Raw genomic sequence first — 12,693 nt, forward strand, 5'->3', positions numbered from 1 at the left:
GATCGCTGAATATTTAGCGACGTGTTTATCCGAATCATGATCTCGCGTTTTGGTCCGTGTCACGTCCACTTGGGCGCGCCGCAAATGCTCTGGGCGAATTCAGTTCGCGATGCACTCGCCGGTACCAACGTCCAGGCGCGATGCTCCGCGACGCATCCAGACTCCTCGCGTAATGCGTTAAACTTCTCGCGGAACTGCCATTTGTCCAGGCTAAAAAGAGAGTACAACCAAAATCGGGTAAATAGAGAGGAAATAGTTGCAAAGTCGGGCTGCTTTCAGCGGTGGATTTGCCGACGAGCGAGTAAGCGGTTGCCTTAGAGCACTGAGGAGGGAGAGAGAGAGAGAGAGAGATTATTTTGCGCTCCCGTCACTATCTATTCTTCAAGATAGATCGTTATTTCATGATAGATCATTATTACTGTGTTTTTAAAAAGAATTAAATATGTTTTATATAATTTCACGTGTACAGAGTCTCTTCGTATCTTCTTTAATTATTTTTTGGCATTTTTGGAAGTTTTTTCAAAATTATTATTAGGTTCTAATGTGCAAGTTTCTCGGATCACACATGGGTTATAACACAAGTTTCCAGGTTATTTATTTAATTATTTGTAATATTTTTGAAAAGCTCACTTTAGCTTGGTCATAGGAAAATCTAAATATTATTCTCTCTGCTTGGAATATTAACCCTTATGTGAGTGACGAAAAAAATCTTAATTGGTGTGATGAAGGTACTCGGATACCTTCAGACATTTTGTAAGAAAATTGATATCCTGCAAATTACGTTCCCCATTGAGTCAATCTGTCCAAAGATAACGCTAAAATAATCGCCAGTTTAAGAGTTCTAATGCGAATAGAGAACAGACAAGTTACCCGGGTACCCCGTCACTCACATAACGGTTAAATTCAATGCTGATTGATTGATCGTGTCGCGATTAATTAATTGCATTAATCGTGGAAAAATATATAATTTGAAATAGATAGCCATACTTTTTTTATTGCTGCATTAATGAAATCATAGTTTTTTATCTCCGAAATATCTGGGAAAAACTATAGAGTAAACAATCAGTTGATTAGTCCTAAAGTTAACATAAAAATGAACAAAACAAAGAGAAGAAATTATTCTAAACTGAAATTAATCTTAAGCACACTTCTTATATTTTTAGAAAAAAGATTTTGAAAATAGTTGTTAATAGTGTCTTTTAGACCTTACTTTCCATCTTCCACGAGTACCACCGAGTTTTAAAAATGTATCTGTTCGACATCTAAAAAGAAGAAAGAAATTTTGTAGAAAAATATAATAATAATTCTATAAATGATTAATTATTCCAGAGCTGCAATGATCTCATATCTCTCATCTCTCCCAATTATCAGAGACAGACTTCATAAAATACAGTGAAACCGTAGGACATCAACTACATGCGGAAAGCTCTAAATAAAATCTTGATTTCTGTCAGTTCAAACTAGATACAATATTTCTGATATTTCTGATATACGTGAAATAATAAAATACGAAAAACATTTTCAACAAGCAGTAATGTTTAAAATGAAATATTTTCACAATTATGATGTTTTTCTGCAAAATTTTAAATCTGTTGCAGACACAACTAAAACTTATCATAGACTGACAATAAGTGACAACTCAGCTGTACGATCAGTAGCGAAATTAAAGGATTGCTCATCTTTTTCGTATGACCATCTATCTCAGAAATATCCTATATTTTTACATTTTTTTCCGCCCACGCCATTAGAACGCGATTCCTCATGAACGAAATGTCAAGAGATCGATACAAGTCGCCGATAATATTGCGGTCAGACGATAGCAATCACCTTGTCATAAACGTGGAGACAGCGCGCTTTTTTTTTTCTCTCTCTCTCTCTCTCTCTCATTTTCTCTCCCTTTCTTTCTCCGACCGTTTCCCCCATCGTTCCTCCCTCTTGCATTTGGATATTAAAGTTTGTTCATCGTGATTTCATATTCAGGATGTGCCTTTAGGCCAATGTTTGCGTCATTTTGAATTCCTCTTGCCGTCCATCCCCTCGTAACTCTTCTTTCAACCTTCCGCACTCGTCCCCTTCTCCCTTCCCACGTTATCGTTGATCTTTTCACTCGCGGTGTCGCCGGATTCGCGAGACGGTGACGGAGGGATCGAGCGGGGGTTGCTCTCCTTTGATTTAGCGTTTTAATCGCGCCACCAGGCTCTTTGAGACATCGACCATTTTGCAACGATATTGAAAATTACGCGCCTATTTGTCAAGTCCGAGAGGGGCGACACGAATGAAAAGCCGCCTTCTTTAAAAAGTCCTCTGACTTTTCTTGCCTCTCCCCGCGATGTTTCTAATTATAATACATCCGGTTACGCACACGCGAGCGCGCTTTGTCTATGCAAGAGAGCGCGTTGTTAAATAACGGCGCGTACGTAGTACGAATACGGCACAATGAAGAGGCGCTTAATGGCAAACTGATACATATTTGTGGGACATGCCACTCGGCCGTAGAATGCACCAGTGAGAGCCTTCCGTTGTCCTTTTTGCCAGCTGCTGATTCTATTCAAGCCCCATCGAAATGCCTATGTTTGTCCTCATTTGCATCGGGCCGCGAGCCGGACATTACACAATTCTAATTCACCGCGCTGTCTGTCGCCATGTAAATGACATTATCGGACCGTCCGGGTCTTCCCTCGTCCCCGCCTGACATAATTCCTCCATGTCGCATCCCTCTTCCGTTCGCTGCACCCATGCTGACGTTCTACCCCTGTTCCTTGCCAAATATGATTGGTGCGCTTTGAAATATTACTCGCGCCTTCGCATGGTCTACTTGCAGACATAGAAGTTCCCTGCACGACATGTCGTCGAAAAACGCGTCGTGATATTATATAAAAATGTTAGAACTCAAAAAATTATTTATATACCTATTCTTGTAGAAATTATAATAGATTAATTATTAGAAAGAATAAAGTGGAAGTAAAATTCTGAATCTCTGAAATTCTCGCCATCACATATGCATGTCAGATATTAAATGAATTATATGTTCGCATTTGTGTTCTACCGCTGGATGTCAGTTTATTTCTGTAAATTGAGTCTCGCTGAACCGTTTCAGATATTAAATAAGATATGTGGATAAAGTCTGTTTCTCGCGAATATCTGAGAATACGATGCAAAAGGCCGTATTCGTCGCGACGAGAACCGTTCATTCCTTGAAAAGTTACATGTGCCCCAAAGACAGCTCACAAGAAGCGGTTTCAGCTGCGGAAGCTTAAACTTTAAGGCGTTCGCGATTGTCGGACAAACACCGACTGTGTCGGAGATTGTACACGCCTCGTGGAAAATGGATTTTCTTCTTTTCTTATTTCGGCGCGAGCTACCTTCTGTGTGTTTATTTATTGCGCGCAGTGAAGAAGTTTATCGCTGTTGCAAGATTGAATTTCTTTTCTGAACGTGTCGAGGCGGACGATGGGCCAAATTGATATAACGCTGATCACTCCCGAGAATCGATTCAGCGAGCACTTGCAAAGCGAAGAATACTAATGCTCACATATATTCTTGGAGCTTCGAGAGAAGATAAATTGTATGAATAATTGTTACATCGCTCAAAACTGAAAGGGTTTTAATATTAGGTGTATGTAAAAGATTTAATCATTTTTTGCAAGTTTTTGCTTTAGGTGCATATATATACAATGCAATACAATGCAATTCAGGCATAAAAATATTTCCTCATAATTTCAAGCATAAATATATTGCCCTCGTTTTTTATGATTTTCTTATGATTGTCATCTCTCGGGTACATTTCTTTGCGAAAAATGTCTTTTCGCGTGTGGAAAAATGTTCCAACCCAAGTGCAAAATGATTTGTTGAATACGAAAAACATATATAGCTTTTCATTGCTCATCGTTCATTATTATTTTTTGAAGTTTAAATAATAATACCAAAGCGCTGGAAAGAGATTAAACTTTTTGCATACATCTAAATAATCATATATTGCACGATGATAACAATCAAGGAATCAAATTTTTAATCAATAAAAATACGATCTTTAAATTAAAAATAAATTTTTAATAATAGAATTATATAGCGACACTCATCTCTTCAACAACTGACGATTTCAGTTATTCCAGCTAACTCGACGTTACTTTTTTAGAACGATGTCTTCAGGCACTTCGAGTACATATATTCAAGCTAGAAATTGTCTCGCGAGAAATCCTGTCGATTTCGCGTAGAAAAATAGTGGGGTTCATTCTCACCTCTTTGATCCAGCACTTCCATAGGTCCCGATCCCACGGATGATGGAAGCCCAGATACAGGTGCCGGGTCTCGCGATGGTGACTCTCTTCGGGATGTTGGCTCACATGACACTGTTGAGTGACCCTGGGAAACCCAGTGACACGCAAAACGAGTTTGCCCAGACGTGACGGTGCATAACATACTGCGCCACCTCCTCCGCCCAGCTCCATCCATTCCGCTCGCGATTCCGGGCAAGCTGCGGAAACGGCGTTTGTCTCATTATTTATCAGCCTTCTGATAAATTGGTAGTGCGCACGGGATCGCAGCTAGTGACGCTGCCACGGCGAAGGATCGCACGATTGAAACAACAGAGAATGCGCATATAAATGGAGCCCTTCCGATAAAATACAAACTTACCCCCGAAAGCATCAATTCGCCATTTTTCGCTCAGTTATCAATCGCTTGTCGCTCGAAAATCGTTCGCCTCGACGTCCATTATCAAAACACCCATTATCTCCCCTCGTTGACACCGCTCAATAAAAGTAACGATTTTCGACATGTTCGGTATACAATGCGCGCGTGTCACACGTATTGACGTTAAAGTTTTTCGGACGTGCCAGATCTCGAAATCCAGCACGTTCCTAACAGCGACGTGGGATAACTCTATTCCTTGACCAGGAGGAAGCGACTAGAAGTGTCTACCGGGGTCTAATTACATCGAGCCACGCCGAGAATGCCGGACGGTCATTGATATTCCGATGACAACCGGCATTCCACAGCGTTGCCCTCTCGGGGAGAACATCCATCAGCGGCGAGCACGTTGCTGGCAGACGCGGAAACGCGACCGGGCATTATCGAATTTCCTCCGCGACTTTCGGGAAAAAACAGCGGAAGTCGGACGATCCTCGGCGATCTAAAATTCGTTCGCGGCCAACGAACGTTCGATGCCCGCGAAATACCGAGAGCGCTATACGCTCTACTCGTGTGCCGATACTAGCACGATTGCCGAATCAGCGTGCCGGAATTCTCTTTCGAAATCCCAGGAGGTCTTTGAATCCTCCACGTGCGTGAATTAGCGGATCCTGGAAATATCGGAATCGTTCGCTCGGAAATACGGAGTCTACTCGAGCTTTTTCGTGGTAAAGTTTTTCGAGAGAGTCACGTTTAATGAGTCTTTTAAAAGGTCTCTCTCTTTTCCCTCACTTTCGCTATTATAGTCAAGCAGAGATAGTATTAGTAAAATGATTGGATTAAGATTGACCTCATTTCTTTCGTTGTAATTACTGTTTTCGGATTTCGCATTTTGCGCACATATGCGCGATAGTTACCGTTAATCGGTGTAATTTGTTAGGTGTATGCAAAGTCTTTTTTTTAGCGTTCTAATTATTACTTAAATTTCAAATAAATTTTTGCTTTTTTACGTTTTTGAAGAGTCGGTATCAAAGTTTGTAAATTATGTCGTGATAACGATAAACATAACTTCGAATAACGATAGTAAACGCGATGGGCAATGAGAAGCTATATATGTTTTTCGTATTCAAGAAGCCATTTGAACTTGGACTGGACAGTTTTTTCGCGTATTCATCAAATTTGGCCTTCACATTACCATTCATTCCAATCTATGCAGTATTTTACTGAATAGTACTTTCGAGATATGGCTGAGATACAAAAAAGCTTTTTTTGCAAAGAAATTCGAAATTTATCCGAGAAATGGCAAAAATTGTAAAAAAAACAGGGGCAAATAATGCATGCAAAAAATGACTAAAACTTTTATACATACATCTAATTTTAAATGATTTAAAACAGAGAAGAACGCAATCTTTTTAAACGATTTACGTTACTTTTAGAGAGAGTATATTCTCTGTTCTTTTTTTCGTTTTTTTGAACATAGCGCTCTTGTTTGTTTTGTCTTACGGAATTTACGGAGCGAGAACGATCGTGCTTCCGCATTGTTCTCACATAGCTGTACCAAACGTTTAGAGAATAGTTGAGGGTGGCGATACTTTCAACGTTTCAGCCGTTAAGCGATATGGCGCTCGCGGTTGGCGTTTCCCGATGAGACTGCTTACGCTACCATACAACTAATTTCCAAGCTGGTCTCAAAACCAAACGTCCCGAAAACTTCTTGCCAGCAGCAGCTCATTAAGTTTGATTTTGGCAAGTTCAACGTATTTTGCTTTAATGGGGCATAAAATAACGAAACGACTGCTTACACGACTGATAAGATCAATAACAGAGCTTCGAGCTCTCGGAGGACAAGTTTTCCTTGGCAGATAAGTTTTCGAAATAATCTAGCAATATGAAAAGGTTTGAAAAATCTATATCTATACTCTATACTATTATATAAATTTGAAAGTGCATATTTTGAAATGCGTTTTTTCAATAAACATGAACTGCATTCACAAGTGTGTTATATCACTTTGTTCGTCTTGACAAGTAGAAGGTCTTAACGTCTTTATTTTTTTAAATAATTCTTTTTAGAGGAAATAATCTATCTATAATAATCTATAATAATCTATCTATAATAATTTAGACTATTATATATCTATACCTACTACAAGTTAATTAAACACTGTTTAATGTAAACTGTACCGGGCAAAGCCGGGCATTAAAGCTAGTTTAATATATATCTAGAAATCAGACACCAGCAAGATGAACAGTGCAAATTTAAGAAATGGATGTTGTTTTATTATCAAAATATTTAAATGTTAAAATTAGAGAAATATTGGGTTGAAAGTCCGTGCCGAGTTTTTTAGTAAAATTTATGTGCTTTGTATTGATTTAAAAAAAAACAAATTTTGTCTTATTGGAAAGTCCGTGCAGATTTTTTTATCAAAATTCAAACGGAAGACTTTGTATTAATTCTTAATACAAAATTTTGGCTTCGAAGTTTGATAAAAAAATCGGTACAGTTCAGTATAAAGCAATTTATACAATGCAAAATTATATTTTTTACATATTATTATATTAAGATGCAGTGGGGTAAGTGCAGACTGGTTTTTGTAAAGTTGGACATTAAATGCATATATTATCAATCTCTAACAGAAATAGTTAATATAATCGATATTCCAAGCATTGTGCAAGTATTATTGTTCAACTTATAGTGACTTTGGCGTCATTTTTCTTTTCAAATTTACATAATGATAGAAAATTGTACGACGTGTCAATTGGTCTGCACTTTCCCCCAGAACGGGGCAAGAGCGTAGGTGCGAGTTAAACATGTATTTCAGCCTTATTTTATACACCACGGAGCAAGAGAGTAATTGTTAACATATCTGCTTTGAAATGCTTTTTACCGCATTTATTTATATAGGTTAGTTTCAGAGTTATTGTCTTCTAAAAATACAAAAACCCTTTGGTGAAATTTGAAAGTGGGTTTGGTAGAATAAAACGACATAAAATATTAAAACACATAAAATAACATAAAATATTAAAATAAATAAGGTACTTTACATAAAAGAACATTAATTCGGTAAATAAAAAGGTGGTTTAAAAACTGTAGAATATAAGACCTAAAAAACCTTTTTAAAAAAGAAAAAATATGTACGCCAAGTACATAAAAACTCCCAACTTGTCAAAACTCAAAACTAAATATGAAATCAATAATTAACTAGCCAAGTATGTAGAAGCAGTTTGAGTAGTTTAGCCAAACGTTTTTCATGCATACTCTCTTATTACATGACGACATTGAAGTACTTGGCGTGTCCGGATCGCAGTGGTCATGTATTCTTGTAAATTTGTACAATATCGTGATTTGTATTATTGTATCTTGTATCTTGATGATTTTTAATAATGATTCGCAAATGATTTTGTGTCTCTTATAGGTAGGACACTACGTTTTAAAGTGATTCGGGCACGCCAAGTGCTTCAATGTCGTCATGTAATAAGAGAGTATGCATGGAAAACGTTTGGGTAAAATACTCAAACTGCTTCTAGATACTTGGCTAGTTAATTATTAATTTCATATTTAGTTTTGAGTTTTGACAAGTTGGGAGTTTTTATGTACTTGGCGTATATATTTTTTCTTTTTTTAAAAAGGTTTTTTAGGGGTCTCACTCTTTTTTGTAAAGTTTTAAAATTTGACTATATTTTAGTTTTACATTCTTTTGAACATATAATTAGTATTACATAATTTCTTTTTATATGTTTTATTATCAATTATTTTGCATGCTAACACATCGTTCCGATGCAATTTGTAATAAGTTTTATTAAGAATAATCTTTTGATTTTTATATAATGTAAATTATTGTTATATAATTTGTACTGTTTTCTGTTTTGCTAACAAAATTGCTCTATGTGATTTACAATATTTTTTATTATAACTTTAACAATATAACTTTACTTTCAAATAAATCATTTTTACGAGTTTTATAATTTTATGCAATGAATGTGGTAGCGCTCGACGTTATGCAATGAAATTCGTGGTATTGATGCAGTCAATCCCTTTCTCACTAACTAATATGACGATGCATCACGTCGATGACGGCAACAACGACGACGACGTTGCACCACATCGACGACGACGACGACGACAACGACGACGGCGATGACGTTGCACCATGTCAACGACGACGTTGCACCACGCCAACGACAACGACGATGACGTTGTACCACGTCGATGACGGCGACAACGACGGCAACGTTGCACCACATCAACGTCATCGTCGTCGTCGTCGTCGTTGTTGTCGTCGTCATCGACGTAGTGCAACGTCATCGTCGTCGTCGTCGGTAATGTTACTTGCAATTTATGCCTTTATTGTGAAATAAAACATTTCCTATGTATCACATTTTTTATAGTATTTGCGATTTATATCTTTATCGTAAAATAAAACATTTCCCATTATTAAAATTATTATTAAAAATCATTTTTAATTCATAATAAATTAAATTATGCATGTGTGAACAGCAGCTTGAGAAACAAAATCGCTTTGCATGTGTATGTGCGAACGTACGTGAGTCTGAATCAGAATATGGAAATGGAGAAAAACGAAACGTCACAATTCTAGTATACGATTACAATATCTCAGCATTAACTGCACCAATCTTATTCGGAGTGGTCGCGATCGAAAGCTCGCATTCGCATTTTATTATACAAGTGCCGTTAGATTTTTGATTACGGCTTTAATTCCTGAGATATTTTAATCATAAGTTGATATGACCTGTCAAATGGCATGAATTCCAGATAAGCTACTTGGTAGCGCGTGATGTTTATGCAATGAAATTGGTAACACTCGATATTATACAGTGACTCTCATTGTTCATGCGGTTTCTCATGCGGCTATTTACTTTTTTATGTACTTGGCGTCGCGACGCTACCGCGTCGCTTGATAAGATAAACAAAAAACAAAAAATTAATAATTCAGTTATTTTTAACAAAAACAAAGTTGCAGATAGATATTAATCAGAATCTTCACATCGTTCGCACTCGAACCATGGCAACCCTATATAAAAACCATTAATAAACAAATCAAAATAGCAAATTTTTTAAGAAGATACTTCAAGAATAAAGTCATTAAGAAATTTACAAATATCCTGGCTAAAGAACGCAATGATGCTTCTGTCGACGGAAAAGCTCTCAGTCAACTGGTACCGGTGAATCTGGTAACCAAACCCAGAAAGCATTAAACGATAAATGAAGTCTGGGGCAAGAGCAGACCAATCTGCACTTACCTCACCACTTTGGTCTGCACTTGCCCCAATACGTAATATCAACGGGGTAAGAGCAGAGTATTGATTTTTATGTAAACTTACAAAAAAAACTAAGTATTTATGTTTTTAAGAAATATTTAAAATAATATTCTTTACACTTACTAAAAAATTACAACCCAAAACACAAAATTGCTTAATTAATAAAATTATCTAAATAGCACACACAACTTTAGAGGTTACCACAAACTGATGACTGTTTTTAACGGTTGATAAAATAAGCGAGAATTGCATATTTTACTGATATCTATGTTGAAATGTTAACACTAACTTCTAGTAGATCTCTACATATCAGATACTCTAATTTGGCTCATATAATAATAAATATAACCAGTTAATGCACTTGCCCCGGTTACGCACTTACCCCACTGCACCTTACTACGATTATTATATCACAGTGATACATTGTATTGTATGAAACAAAACATTGCCGGATGCACGCGTATGCAGTTACTGAAGATTCAAGAGGAAAGTTTTGAACGTGTCCGAAAGTCCGGAAGTAAGAGGATCGATGTGGAATCTACGGCGCAAAGTCAACGCGTTGGTAAACGTAGTGCCAATGCTTATAGGTGGTAGCGAAGTCGCTGAATACTCGTTTCCGTATCGTAGGATTCCGGGCAATTCCTAATTGAAGTCGGGCGGCAGCCATAGCTTAAATCAGCAAATGCCGGCGAGGCTGACCAGCTTCCGGAATAGCCGCCATTCTACGTCCATGCTAGATTGTGGTTCCATTTGCAAGATACGTATCGAGTAGTGGGCAATTTCCTAACTGCGATACACAGGGCGTATACGGAGTCTCGTCTCTCTCCCGTGGAATCGGTTTCTCGTTAGAGCAAATGAAACGACGAAGCAGACAACAGGAAAATTCGAAAATTGTTCCCAAATATTGCCGAACGTCTTCGGACCCTTCTTAAATGCTTGTGTCGCCTTGTAATATAGATAAACACGTATATGTAAACGTATCTTAGCAGAATATAATACCTGAGTAGCAGATTTACGTCAATAATTTAAATTCTTATCCCTCTGTTAAAATATACAGTCTGTTCAACAAGAAAGTGACCGCCATAATCTGGAAACAATAACAATTTAGATTTAATTTTTTTTTATTGAAGTACACATTATTAGCTATTGCGTAATTACCTAATATTTCATCCAATCACCTCCATTACTGATTATAGCTGCACACCTTTTTTTCATGCTTTCGACGAGGTTTTCTGCATATTCATTTGGCAAAGATCGCCATATCTTCTTAATTTGAAATGACAGCTGCTTCATCGTGTACACTGGCTTTCCTTTGAGCTTCATTTTCATGTACAACCACACATTTTCAATTGGATTAACATCTGGGGACATTGCCGGCCATTCCCATCGTAGTGATGTTATTTTGTTGTTTCCACGCACTGCACAGTTTGCTGCGATGTTTAGGGTCATTGTCTTCTTGCAGCACCCAACTTGTTCTGTCAAAACCAAAAAACTTTTCAGCAGACTTCAGCAAGTATTTCTGGTAGATAATGCGGTCTGGTAGAACAAGTTGGGTGCTGCAAGAAGACAATGACCCTAAACATCGCAGCAAACTGTGCAATGCGTGGAAACAACAAAATAACATCACTACGATGGGAATGGCCGGCAATGTCCCCAGATGTTAATCCAATTGAAAATGTGTGGTTGTACATGAAAATGAAGCTCAAAGGAAAGCCAGTGTACACGATGAAGCAGCTGTCATTTCAAATTAAGAAGATATGGCGATCTTTGCCAAATGAATATGCAGAAAACCTCGTCGAAAGCATGAAAAAAAGGTGTGCAGCTATAATCAGTAATGGAGGTGATTGGATGAAATATTAGGTAATTACGCAATAGCTAATAATGTGTACTTCAATAAAAAAAAATTAAATCTAAATTGTTATTGTTTCCAGATTATGGCGGTCACTTTCTTGTTGAACAGACTGTATATAATATTTGAACATATAACGTCTATAATATAGACATAATATATTGGCGGCAGCTATATACATATACATATTGAGTCAGTCAAAAAGTGTGATTTTTAAAGCTGACGTCATATACATGTAACATAGGCAACAATATTGACAATCTATTATAGACAACATCTAATCATAGACAACGATGGTGATTCCTTGGTCGGTGGATAATTTATTTCCAAATGCAAAAGTAAAACTTCCATTTCCACGCAAAAATCGAACCAAACTTTCCGATTGACCCAATACCTGTACATGCTACGTGAAAATGTTGAGGAAAGAGTTACTGATATCGGTCAGCTCAATAAAAAAACTATGAAATCTCTTTCAGACGTGCCAGGCACACACGCGAGCACCGAGAGATCATCCGTCGACCCGGACGACGCGGGAGAGAAGGACGTCCTTCCGTCACGTTTCCTGGATACGAATCTTCGAACGACGGCCGGAAAGTAATGGCCGGGAAGTCGGACGACGGCGGTTAGGACCGTTCCCCGGATAAGTTGTTCACTGTTGATTCAGCACAGGTTCACGATGGCGAACACCTGTTACCGCGGCTATCTCGAGTTTAATCAAGCCCCCGGCTCCCCAGAGAAACGGCTACGAGCGCGGCCTTCGAACTGACGTGATGCCGCGGGACAGTCAGGTTCAGCTGGGACACTTATGGGACGCTCGTTAAAATCGGCCCCCGACGCCCCAGTGATGTCCGTCGATATTCCGGCTCGTTCCTCGGTATTTAATAGTCGTCAACCGCATGGTTCTTATCGCGTGTTTCTATCGAGCGCCCCGGATCTCG

General features: G+C 38.0%; 1 protein-coding gene across 1 annotated transcript in view; it reads right to left on the minus strand.

Moving 5' to 3' along the window:
- LOC105281519 (protein phosphatase PHLPP-like protein) overlaps positions 1-4,620 on the minus strand; it is a 51,332-nt gene extending 46,712 nt beyond the window's left edge. Inside the window, exon 1 of the mRNA XM_011342788.3 lies at positions 4,239-4,620. Coding sequence (XP_011341090.2) covers positions 4,239-4,448 — 210 coding nt within the window. The 5' untranslated portion in view covers positions 4,449-4,620. The remainder of the gene's footprint in view (positions 1-4,238) is intronic.
- Between the last annotated feature and the right edge of the window lie 8,073 nt (positions 4,621-12,693).

The sequence above is a fragment of the Ooceraea biroi genome, chromosome 10 (genome assembly GCF_003672135.1).
Source record: "Ooceraea biroi isolate clonal line C1 chromosome 10, Obir_v5.4, whole genome shotgun sequence".
NCBI classification, from domain to species: Eukaryota; Metazoa; Arthropoda; class Insecta; order Hymenoptera; family Formicidae; genus Ooceraea; species Ooceraea biroi.